Below are 13,440 nucleotides of genomic sequence, written 5' to 3' on the forward strand. Positions count from 1 at the left end.
TTTTTGACATCATTTAATAATTTCAACTTGAATTGATTTGAGTTATATTATATATATATATATATATATATATATATATATATATATATATATATATATATATATATTATTATCGATTTGTATGACACAACTTGTACATGATATTATCCCACTGCAATTCGTGATCCAACACATTTTATTGGTACATAAATTGATAAAAAAATTAATAAATGTGATTATATAATTCATCGTATATATATACTTGTTATATAAAAGAAATATTTTTCAAATGTTGCTACTTGTGTTTGTTTTATTGGCGATCGATGCAGCCGTCTCGATTAAAATCTGCTGCAATATGTACAAATATGATCAGAGCAATCGTGAATACTTTATATATGGTTTGGTAAGTAATCAAATCATTTTCACGGATAATTTTCGTCCTCTTGTATGCGCTTGTATCATTTTACTGCTCAAGTATTTAAAGATGGATGGGGTTTACTTCTTTTTTTTTAGGCGATCCTTCTTTCTAAGGAATTAAATTAATATATTTCGTCAATTTGCAAGAAACAACGTCGCGTATAAACGCTACATGTTACATATTTGCATATATATACCAGTGTATACAAATGTATACATATAAACATATAAATGCGCGCTATTTGTATATTATAATATAATACATCGTTGGCCGATCTCTTATTCTCTCTCAGTTTCAACCGCTAGGCCAGCAAAATGCTATTTGGTTCATAGAAAATAATTATAATAAGTGTGCGACATACATTCGGATAAAATGTACAACACTTGATCATATAGCGATTGATATTGATCGATATATATATGTATTAACAAGTGAATAACATGAAGGAAGGGACCCAGATCGGAACGCCTTAATGTGTGCTGATAAAATAGCGATAGACGAGGGTAGCAAGCACCCCAAGAGCGATCGGGATCAACCAGGACCGCCAAGAACTGCAATTGCCAATCATCATATTACGATGCAGCATTGACTATTTATACATGACAATACTTAAAAAAAAGAAGCTTTCTGTCTTTATAAATTTGGATGGTATGAACATTCGGCATTAATTATTTGTATACAGATGTAAAAATCGTCAAATAAAAGTAAGTTCTTTCATAGATAACAAAAAATTAATCTTTGAAAAATAAAAAAAAATAAAATAAAAAAAATATTTTACAAGTAATTATAGGAAACAAAGCATATACTTCTGTATTAGCATAGCAAAAAAAGCATTAACATTGATAAAATTATTTTCACGCATAGCATTATTATTCGAATATAATAAAAAAATGTCAGATTTATAGAGCTATGTCATTTTTTGTCCCATAATTTAATTTAGAATTTGGTACTTTATTAACAAGAAAAAAATGCAAAATTGTCAATCTCCAAATTTAGATAAAATCTCATAAAATATTATTTATAACATTATAAAAAAAATATTAGATTTTTTTTTAAAGTTTCTATGTTTTGTATAATATTTAAAATAAAAGAAAATAAAATAAAATATAGATATATTACTTAGTTTAAAAAAAAATTTAGGGGAAGCTCTTTTGACGAAGAGAGAAAAAACAAAAATTGATTGTAGAAAATATGATTAACTAGAAAAACTGAAATGTTAGAATTATTAGTGTTAAAATAAAATTCTAGAGCAAAACTTGTATGATATACAAATAGAAGAGAGCATACCTAGAATTGTCTTCATCATTAGCTCCATTAGACCAATATTTATCTTTTCCTCCACTATCTTGTTTCCTTTCTTCCTAAAATACATTCAGATATTATATAATAAAAATAGAAAAGAAAAATAATAATCTTGAATATAATTCGTAATCTTGAATTAAATTTATTCTCACTTCTATTAATTCTCCAATTTTATACGATTCCATCATTTGTCTTGCATCGGTTGAGTGGCCAATATCTTCAAAAGGTTCAGAGGCATCGCATCCAGCTTGTTCTAAGAGTACTTCTTCACCTCCAGGGTGCTATATATTAATGAAAATAATTTAAATATATAAAATTAGTTACAATAAAAGTAATAAATATATACCAAGCATATTTTCACCAAACTAAATATTAGATTTTCAGCAAGTTAAATTTAATATAAAGATACAAATCAACATCTGTATTCAAAATACTACAGAGATTCTGATAAATGTAATTAGTTTATATAATAAGGTCTAGTTTATTGTTGGCAAGAGGGAAAAAAACTGTAACCTCATTAAGGAAGGGAGTGACATTGTAAATATTATTATGAATGATGATCCATATGTCGTTGGAATCGGTATGCTTTGCCACTTCCGCCCGCGTGAAGAGCTTGCTTGATGAAGCGGCAGAAATATCCTCCTTAACATCCTTAACGTCTTTAGTTGCCATTTTGTGGATTTTTATTCAGTTCGCAGCTTCTGATTTTCCTTTTGTCGAATTGCCGTTGTTTTCCAAAAATACAAGTCGTTCTCCAAAAATGACAAACGATTCAGACTGACTCAGCACATTTACCTAGCCAGTACCGTTTTCTATCGACTCTTAAATGGATATACACTATACACGTCGGGTATTGATAAGCGATAGCAAATGTATTCGGTGAACGGATGAACAATGAACTTTGTCACCTCTCGGTCAGCGTTTCTGATCGGCACCAATTGGCATCGGTATTGATAATTTTGTATTAACATTGATTATATTACATTCGCGTTGGCGGCATAATTTCATGAAACACGAAGCATCGACATTGGTCTAGTTTCCACCGAAGTCGTCAATCCGATTCTGTTTCGGTGCGCATCGAATTTAACGTACTGTTTCCACTGAAAGTAGAACAGAAGCGAGAAAGATTGATATTTCAGTAGAGCCAACTTAACTTTTGCTTGTGAATGTAAATAAACATAATTTTTGACAATTTTTTTGTTAATTTTCCATTTTGATAATTAATACGAACAAACAAGCTCCATAAAGTTAGCCGAGTCAACATTCACTTTTATAATTTTTTCTTTTACGAATCGTTTGTTGGCCGTTCGTTGGTGATTGTTGGCCTAATTACAACATTTGTTGGTTAATATTTTTTTTGAAAATATGAAAACAAAATTTTGTGTGAAGCTAGCTGGAAAGATATTATTTTTGTTTCAAACTTAGTTCAATCAATGCGCAATCGTTTGTTGGTCACGGAAAAACTAATTAAAACGTTTGTTGGTTCACATTTGCTTGAGAAACAAAAAAACTAATGTAGATGGTGGAGGGAAGGGAGGGGTGGAGTCGTTTGGAGCATTGCGTATGCCGATGTCGTGACATATACGTAAAATTTTAAGTGCGAGAAAATACAGTACAATTATTGTTTACGGACAGCATGAAAAACACAGGTATGCAACAAAAAATCTATATAAATAATAAAGATATTCTAATAGTTTTCTACATTGCTTACTGCACATACGAGAGATTTCCTAACCTCTCGTATGTCATTGTCTTAATCTCTTAACATCTTATTATCATATTTTAGTATCAAACATATCTGTAAATTTTCGAGATTTTGCTCATCCTACGAAATGACATTGGATAAATATTCTTTGCTAATATGAAAGAGCTTGGGTACTTTAGCAATGTGGGACAAGTTCTTAGATATATGTAATAGAACACATTACTATTAAAGACGAGTAATTTTTGTTATATCTTTATAATACAAGAATATGTATATACAACATAAGCATCCCAGATAGCCAAGAATGTTAAAATCACGTTTTGCTAAAGCTTTGCGACAAGGTGTGCTTTAATTTTGACAACAATTGTCTAGCAAACATTTGTTTTGTTTTGGTTTGTCAAAAAGTTTGAAGCAAATTGACGGCAAAATTTTTTATCTCACGATGCTGTAAATAATAGAAAAAGGCTTGCTCGTAAATTTTACGCAAAGAAGAACACGTATGATGCTATTCACGGTGTAACAAAAACTTTACATCAATTAGTAGCAAATTTTGTTATACACGCTATAATAGCAAATTTACGACAAGAACAGAGCAAACCTTATTGTACACAATATGATAACATATTTACGAAAAGAACAGAACAAAGTATACTCTGGCACAACGAGATGCAAAATTCACGCAAATAACAGAGCAAACCTTGCCATGCATGGCATGACAGCAAATTTACAACTTTACTTTATTACAAACTTTACAAAAATATAGTATTCAGCCGATAGTTTGTTTGTTCGTTATGCGACGCGCTATATGCATCCATCTCGTATTTGATTTTTAGTCATGAGAAGTATATAAAGATTGCAAAAAGCAAGTGACAGAAAAATATAATTATTTCTATCAGTTCAATTACTGATACAATCCCAAACATAGGGAGTTAAGATATTAGACTGATTGTCTCTCTTAAATCGGACAGATAAATGTCTAAAAAAGTTTAAATCATTCGTTTATTGTTTACTTAAAATGTATATATATATATATATATATATATATATATATATATAAAATTCATATATTCATTATATTATGAATTCATTTTCAATTATTTATATATTATCATCATCTCATAATTATAATAAATGCCATCTAAGACTCTTGTCTGCTTGGTCGCATATTCTTAAACGACGAGTCAGAAAACATGATGGATTGCTTCACAAAAAATATTCCTCTCTGCGAGATTTATCGTTCCTCAGAGTTTGTCGCAGAGTTTCTGAATCATCCTATACAGATAATTATCACAAATTTGCTATCATGCGTACACGGCAAGGTTTGCCCTATTCTTGTCACCAATTTGCTATCATGCCGTACACAGCAAGGATTGTCCTGTTCTTGCCACAAATTTGCTGTCATGCCGTGCACGGCAAGGTTTGCTCTATTATTTGCGTAAAATGTGCATCACACTATTGCGACAAGCCTTGCCAGCAAAAGCTAAGCTTTATCCGAACACACCTTGTTACAATTTTGCTGTAAAGGCATGCTCGGGTTTGCTGCAAACTTTGTGCAAAGTTTGCAGCATTTTGCTTGCTGGGATATGTGTCTAATAATTGTCAAGAAATTAATCAATCTTTTTTATTTACAGTGGGATCTTTACGTTACAAATAATGTATTTATGTACGCAATATATACCAGTGCTGGGATAACTATTGTGCAACTACAATATGAAATAATGTTTTTAAGTATTGTGGATTTATTCAACTTAAAGGAAAACTGTCAAAATTGTAATGATGACAATTATACTGGTAAGATTGCTGTACAAATGATATTACGCTGCCTATTAACATCATATCATGTTTAATTTTATTTCAAGCATACGAAATAGATAGATACTAACAGATAGATACTAATTCGCAAACCAGTGGTACTAATTCGCAAACCAGATTACATCAATTGTCAGGAATCCATTTACAAAACACGAGAATCTTTTAAGCGAGAGTTAAATATTATAGTCTCCGCTAATAGAATCTTGTGATTTGTAATGGAATGATCAACGCTTATTCATTAACTTGCAGTGTCAGAAGATTAAGTAAACATGTGCATTTAGTTAATTAATACATCAAGGAAGACAGTATTTTAGCATGTTTTCAAACAATTATACTTGTAAGATTATTGTACAAATGAGAACTTAATGTTATGCTATTAATATTAATATTATACCATGTTTTATTTTAATTTTAAATAGGCAAAAGTAATAGATGGGTACTAATTTGCAAACTACAGATCTAGCTTGTATCGAGGGAAAGGAAGGAATCCATTTACAAAGCACTAGAATCTTTTAAGTGAGAGTTAAATATTATAGCCTCTGCTAATAGAATCTTGTGATCTGTAATGGACTGATCAACGCTTATTTATTAACTTGCAGTGTCTATCGAAGCAAAAATGATTTCGTACTATCGATGTTAAAAAATTGAATAAACAGTTGTATTGCTATTCAAGTAGTGAATACATCAGTGAAGACAGTGGTTTAGCATGCCATACTCAGCAAATACAGTATATTGTATATTATCTGTATTACAAAAAAAAATCTTATATTTTATTTTTAATTTTTGATTTATTATTATCTTTATAATTATATTAAAGTGTATATATGAACGCACTATTTTTTAGAAAAATAATCTTGTATCAATATGATAATTATATTTGTAATAATTATACTTGAAGATCTATATTTATATCCTGTTTTACATAATGCATACACATATATTTAAATATGGTATTAAAATAGATATATTTATATATTTGTATATTAATATAAGTATTAGTAATTAAGTATTTTTTATGATATGAAATTTTCATATGATATCACATATGTCAAGGTATCGTACCATATGAGATTTCTTCAAGTACAATTCTCAGTACAATTTTTAATTGCTTACGGACAGCATACGAAATATACTGATATACAAATATATAAATATATATATTCTAATACCATATTTGAATATATGTATATGTATTAAGTGCGACAGTATATAAATATAAAAACCTTTAAGTATTATTATTATAAATATATAATTATCATATTGAAACAGGATTATTTCTCCGAAAAAGTGTGTTTGTATATTTAATTATAATGGCAATTATAATGGTAATAAATCGGTTAAGAACAAAATATATGACTTTTCTATTATGAAACAGATAATATACAATATACTGCATTTAAGTATAACACTAAAGCACTGTCTTCCCTGATGTATTAATTAAGTGAATAGCAATGCACATGTTTACTTATTAATATTCTAACACTGCAAGTTAATAAATGAGCATTGTTCATTCCATTACAGATCACAAGATTCTATTAACAGAGGCTATAATATTTAACTCTCGCTTAAAAGATTCTAGTGCTTTGTAAATGGATTCCTTCCTTTCCCTCGATACAAGCTAGATCTGTAGTTTGCAAATTAGTACCCATCTATTACTTTCACCTACTTAAAATAAAAATAAAACATAGTATAATATTAATATTAATATTATACTATGTTTATAACATTAAGTTCTCATTTGTACAACAATCTTACAAGTATAATTGTTTGAAAACATGCTAAAATAGTGTCTTCCTTAATGTATTAACTAACTAAATAATGCACATATTTATTTAATCTTCTAACACTGCAAGTTAATGAATAAGCGTTGATCATTCCATTACAGATGACAAGATTCTATTAGCGGAGACTATAATATTTAACTCTCGCTTAAAAGATTCTCGTGTTTTGTAAATGGATTCGTGACAATTGATGTATCCACTGGTTTGCGAATTAGTATCTATCTATTTTGTCTGCTTGAAATAAAATTAAACATGATATGATGTTAATAGGCAGCATAATATCATTTGTACAGCAATCTTACCAGTATAATTGTCATCATTACAATTTTGACAATTTTCCTTTAGGTTGAATAAATCCACAATACTTAAAAACATTATTTCATATTGTAGTTGCACAATAGTTAACCCAGCACTGGTATATGTTGCATACATAAATACATTATTTGTAACGTAAAGATCCCATTGTAAATAAAAAAGATTGATTAATTTCTTGACAATTATTAGACACATATGCTTATGTTGCATATACATATTCTTGTATTATAAAGACTTCTTCTTCTTCTTCTTCTTTGGTTGAATGGCTCCGGGCCTGACTACACTGGCCCACACAGCCAAAACGAATAATGATGGAGGCAGTGATGCTGTAGAAATTGTATCAAATTATGACTTCAGATGTAAAGGTTACATTTCTTGAAGAAGGTTGCTAGGCATGAGATGATTCCCGCAGAAGGTGATGAGAGAAGCTTGAAGATGTCAGGAGGAGGAGGCTTCTTGATTTTTTCCTTTAGTTTTTCAAGCAGGTTAGGCCTGTGATTTTGGTAGAGAGGACAAAACCATAGAATATGGTCTATGTCCTGTGATGGGTGTCCACAGTCGCATGTTGGCGAAGGTGTGATATGACAGCGAAATAGACTAGCTTGAAGGTTGTAGTGATTGCTTCTAATGCGGCAAGCCGTGACAATTTCTTCCCATTCGAGGCTAAACTTTATAAACCAGGGACGAGGGAGGAAAGAAGGGTATAGATTAAAATATTGCTTGCCTTTTAGATTGGCTTGAGCGATTAAAGTGCGGTTAGTAGAAGAGATGTAGTGAGTGCGTGCCAAGGAGTAGAAGTCACTATGAGGTATGAATTCCGAGACAAGTTCACCCGTGCGAATAGCTCTTTTGGCGAGAAGGTCAGCTGTTTCGTTACCTAGAATACCTGAGTGGCTCCATTATCCAGATAATGGAGATATTGTAGTTTAAGAGATAGGCTGATCTAAGTCTTTCTTTAATTTCGAGAATTAAGTAGTTAAAGTCTCTCAGAGGTTTCGCCGAAAGGAGGATTTCGACGAGGCTTCGGGAGTCGGTGAAAATAGAAGAGTTCATTAATTTGTATTGAAGGATGTAGTCTAGACACTTGAGTAGAGCAAGGGTCTCCCCTGTGAAAATTGAGGCGTATCCGTCGATTCTATATTGTCGACTAGTATGTGGAGAGTGAGAGTAGAAGGCGAGGCCGACGTAGTCCTGGGAGTCCGTTTTGGAAGCGTCTGTGAAGAAGCACTTTCTTTCTTGAATGAGATGCTTGAAGGTGGCTATGAATATTAATTGCGGGAAGGGGGCACTTTTAATTTCTTCGACGATTGACGGAGGAGTGATGTGAATGTCTGCTGTGAAGAGGGAGGTTTCTAGGTCGTGATTGTACACGGGTAGTTGGTCGAAAGAAGCGATTTTAGATTTGTAGGGTTTGAATTTGAGGAATGTTCTGTATAGGATGAAGTTGGTAGAGATATCGAATTTGTTGTTGTTTATGAGGCTGATTTGGAGGTCAAAGACCTTGTCAATAACCAAGTTGTCTTTAGAGGCGAAACTTTTAAGCAGAAATTTAGAGGCTAAATAGATGAGTCTAAATCTAAGGGGGCCAATGCCGGATTTTGCAAGTAGAACGTTCGATGGAGTTGATTGCCTTAGTCCGAGACACAGGCGGATAGCCTGCCTTTGGATTTTCTCTAATTTTTCTAAGTGGGAGAAGTTGTTGGAGCAGATGTATGGAAAGCTGTATTCGTTTGAGCCTCTGATCAAGGCCTTGTAGATGTTGAGAAGTAGCACGGGGTTGGCTCCCCACCAGACGCCTCGCAATGATTTGAGAATGTTTAAAAGCTTGGTACATTTATTGGCTAGAAAATCCATATGTAGGTTGCCATGAAGTTTTGGGTCAAGCAAAATACCCAAAAATCTGTGGGATGGAGATGATGTAATTACCGAGTCCTGAAGGTTGATTGAGTAGGAGAGGGGACTTTTCCTTCCTCTGGAGAAAACCATTAGAGCTGACTTAGTGGGAGAGATCTCGAGACCTTTAGAGTTCAGGTGAGCTGCAAGCTTGTTGGCTCCTTGTTCTAGAATCTGTAGAGATCGGTCGATATTCGAGGACCTGGCAAAAATAGCTATGTCATCGGCGAATTGTAGGATTTCGCATTTGTTGTTGAGGATTGATTGGCATTTGGAGATGTATATGTTAAAAAGAAGCGGGCTTAAAATTGAGCCTTGGGGGACTCCCCTATAGGAAAATAGGGTGCTGGAAATTTCTCCATTGATCACAAATTGTAATTTCCTCATGTGAATGAGGTTATATATAAATTGGCAGAGTTTGGAAGGGAGACCGAGTTCGATTAGATCTTCTATAAGGATGTTAGGAACAACGTTGTCGAAGGCTCCGACAATATCGAGGAACAAGCAGGCTGTAGGTTGATGGAAGTAGGAGGGCAAAACCTGTATAGATGTCAGTAAGCAGTACACCGAGATTATCGTGGCAGGATTTTCTTTTTCTGAAGCCAAATTGTCTTGATGGTAGAATTTTGTTTTTTTCCACCCACCATTCAAGACGAGAATGAATAAGTTTCTCCGTTAGTTTTAGGAAACAGGAAGTAAGGGAAATTGGTCGGAATTTACCCGGGGAGTTTTTGGGGATTAGAAAAACAATAGATTGTTGCCAAGAGTCGGGGAAAATTCCCTCTTCAAATATATTGTTTAGAATGTCTAGCAGAATTGGGAGGTATTGATCCGACAAGAGGGAGATCATTCTATAATCGATTCGATCCGATCCTGGAGAGGACTTTATTTTGAGGTTTTTAATATGACTGATAAGTTCGGAGAGGGTGAAAGGTTTGTCGAACATCCTGCAGGATACAAGATTAGGAAAGTCGACAGAGGAGGAAAATTGTTTGCAAAGGGCGGAGGGGGGACAGAGAGTTGAAATTAAGGTTTTTATACCTTCAGGAATCTCGAAGTTAGAAGAGTTTGGAAAGGAAGGTAGGCCCAGATGTCTGGATTTGAATCTTTTGATCATCTTCCATAAATGCTGAAGAGGGGTGCGGAAGTTTAGGGTACTACAGAAGTTTCTCCATCCTTTTCTCTTTGCTGATCGTAGAGTGCGTTTGGCTATTGCTTCCAATTTTTTCATGTTTAGGTAATTGGAGAAAGAGGGATTGCGTCTGTATAGTTTAAGAGCTTTCTTACGATTGGATGAGGCTGATTCGCATTCGTCGTCCCACCACGGAGCGGGGAGAGAGGAGCGCTTGGGAAGAGGAGGAGGAGAAGGAGAATTGCGAGGGATGGAGTTTTGGGAGCGGGTATGAATGGGGACTTGCTCTAGGATGTGTGCGGTGAATTTTTCGTATGTTTCTATGGCGGAAGAAGGAGTGGAGATAGCACCTAATAGAGAGGGAAAGTTTTGGATGAGATTTGAAGTGAATTGGATTTGATCAGGCTTTTTCATCTTAATTTTGTGAGAGAAGAAGGTACGTCTTTTGACTTTACAGTTTATTGAAATGGAAATAGGGAAATGATCGCTAAAGTGGAGGTCAGAGAGGACTTTCGATTCGCATAAACAGTATAGTGAGGGAGACGCAAAAGATAAGTCGATGACGGACTTGGCTTGATTTGGACGGGTAAGGAAGGTGGGGGAGCCGTCATTGAGACATATGAAGGAATGATCTATAGCTGAGGCCAGCAGGGCTGCGCCCGAGCTGTCTATGCGGTTAGAACCCCATTCCGTGTGGTGACTGTTAAAATCCCCGATTAGAAGGGAAAAAGGGTGGGTATTGGCAAAAATGAACAAATCATTCCATTCCGAGGCTCGGAGGGGGGATTGGGGAAATCTGTAAATTGAGGTGATTTGGAAGAGTTGATTTCCGATTGGAAGGATCAAGGATTGGGATTCTAGTTTGTTGGGAATTTGAAAGCAGTCATTTAAGATTTTGAAGAGAATGTTTTTTTTAACAATTAGGGCGAGCCCTCCTGAGTTGTGTGACAGACTGTCTTTTCTGATGACGTGATAATTTTGAAGAGGGAGATAGGAATCTGGGTTGAACCAGGTTTCGGATAGAGCGATAATGTCGAAATCCTCTGCGATGGATCGAAAGGAGTCGATTTTGTTAGAGATTGAGTGGCAGTTCCATTGTAAGATTTTGAGAGGAGAGGAAGAGTCTAAGGAGGTGACTGAGTTAGGCAGATTCATGGTAAGTGGGGGGAGTAGGAGTGGGAGGGCATGCGAAGAGTAGGTCCTGGATAATTTTTTTTAGATCGTCATATATTCCGAAAGCTTTTAGGAATGGAGAGATTTTTTCAAAAAGAGTTTTTATGAGAGGAATAAATGGGAAGAGGAAAGACTGAAGCTCTGGGGAAGGGGGGAAGAAGAGGGGGGGCGGGAGAGGGAGAAGGAGAGCAGGAATGGGTAGAGAAGGAGGGATTGGGAGAGTAGGGTAGGGCGGAGGAGGAAGGTGGGTGGATGGCTATCCCGTTAGCGTATGATGGGAGACGACCGTCTAGAGAAATAAAAAGAGCATTAGGAGGAAAGACTTTGTTCTTGTGGAGCCAGGACCCTGGTTGATTTGGTTGAGATGAAGAGGAGACAGAGTATTTTTTGAGGAGGGGGGGAGGAAGAGGGAGAGTGAGGAGGTAAATGCGAATGGGGGCTGAGTTGTTGGAAGAGGAGGCGGGGTGGAGGAGATTATGATGATGCGGAAACTTTAATGAGCTGCTAGCGACCTGCGCGTATGAGCGCGGGGCGGGAGAGGAGGATGTATTGTATGGAGAGGAGGGTTGCAGCATGTCTGGGGTGGGAGAATTGTTGAGCTCGGGAAAGTTTGAGAAGTTGAAAAAGTTGGGCGTTCTGGTGTTGTTTCCGCGAATGATTTTTTTGGCTTCTATAATAGGGATATTTTTGTGGGCAGCCAGTTCAAATATGCTTTTTTGTTTGATCCATTCAGGACAGGAACGGTCATTGGTTTTATGAGATCCTTTGCAATTGATACATGACGGGGGTTGATTGTTGTTTGGGCAAGAGGAGGTGTTGTCGTGGAATTTATCCCCACAGAGGGGACAACGAGGTTGTCCTCTGCATTGGGACTTGATGTGTCCATAGCGATAGCAGGAGTAACAGAGGGAGGGGTTTGAGATTAGAAGAGAGACTTCGTACCTGACCATATACAGATAAAGAGACTGTGGGATGTCCTGTCCTTCGAAGGTGATTGCAATAGATTTGGAGGGAGTATAGTATACCAGTCTTGTCGATGGATCTATAACCTTTCTGTTAAGCCTCCGCACCGAGTTAATCCCAACCGAGCAGTCGATTTCTTCCTTGATAGTACTTTCGGAGAGGTCAAGTGGAACGTTTCTTATTATTCCTTGTCTCGAAACTCTGTAAGAAGGAATATAGGCGATTAGATTGTTGGCGTTGAGGATTGGGTTATTGATGAGGTTGTTTGCTGCGTCCCGTGATTTGAATTGAGCAGATATTTTAGAGAACCCTAGTTTTTTTATTTCTAAAATGTCTTTCTTAAGAGTGGAGCTGAGGAGACGGCCCACTGTGAGAGGGTGAATGGAGGTGTTGGCTGCTCCTGTGGAGGTAATAACAATTTCAAATGGTCCTTGGCAGGATTTGGTGTATCTGTTGTTAAGGACTGAGTCTGGAATGATTCTGGAAGCATTGAGTTTTTTTGGGATTGAGTCGTCTTCTCCTTGACATTTTTGAATTTGCCTTTTGAGAGACGTGGAGCTTAAAACATTTGAATCACCAGGGGTTCCTGGATCGAGAGGGGCGATTATTTTTTCGGATTGAGTTTTCTGTTTGGATGGTAGCGGGGGAATTTCTTGTGAGATTGATTCGACTTCCATATCGCTGTCGGAAGAATCATTAGCTAGTGGTTTTAGTGGTTTGAGATTGCTAGCGATTAGATTAAGAATCGCTTCTTGAGTTTTGGGATCAGATGAGTTATCACTAGTGTTTGAGAGGGAAGGACCTCTTTTTTTTTTATTTTTTACGGATGACCGCGACCGATTGCTAACCCGCGGAGGCGGCATTGCAGCATTTAGAGTATCCGGTGTGCTAAGCTAATTTAATGTGCAAGAAACCAGAAGCAAAAGATAGAAAAAGAATATCACACTACGACACACGCGGGAGTAGA

The 13,440-nt window shown here is 35.5% G+C and overlaps 1 protein-coding gene across 4 annotated transcripts; it reads right to left on the bottom strand.

The window, feature by feature from the left end:
- Window positions 1-148: 148 nt before the first annotated feature.
- Cyt-b5 (Cytochrome b5) lies at window positions 149-13,411 on the bottom strand. 4 transcript variants are annotated; one of them, XM_070296019.1, is made up of 5 exons: window positions 12,453-12,540; window positions 2,213-2,799; window positions 1,852-1,980; window positions 1,685-1,758; window positions 149-505 (listed from the first exon to the last, which is right to left on the bottom strand). In XM_070296019.1, exons 2-5 carry the CDS (start codon window positions 2,369-2,371, stop codon window positions 475-477), a joined length of 393 nt encoding a protein of 130 aa, XP_070152120.1. In that variant the 5' UTR covers window positions 2,372-2,799; window positions 12,453-12,540; the 3' UTR covers window positions 149-474. The 4 variants fall into 4 exon arrangements, with proteins under 4 accessions (XP_070152120.1, XP_070152118.1, XP_070152119.1 ...); XM_070296017.1 differs by lacking the exon at window positions 149-505 and adding an exon at window positions 512-948; XM_070296018.1 differs by lacking the exons at window positions 149-505; window positions 12,453-12,540 and adding an exon at window positions 512-948 and having other exon boundaries at window positions 2,213-2,861.
- Between the last annotated feature and the right edge of the window lie 29 nt (window positions 13,412-13,440).

The sequence above is a fragment of the Polyergus mexicanus genome, unplaced genomic scaffold, assembly GCF_030449975.1.
Source record: "Polyergus mexicanus isolate NDT 795.1 unplaced genomic scaffold, iyPolMexi1.0 SCAF_5, whole genome shotgun sequence".
NCBI classification, from domain to species: domain Eukaryota; kingdom Metazoa; phylum Arthropoda; class Insecta; order Hymenoptera; family Formicidae; genus Polyergus; species Polyergus mexicanus.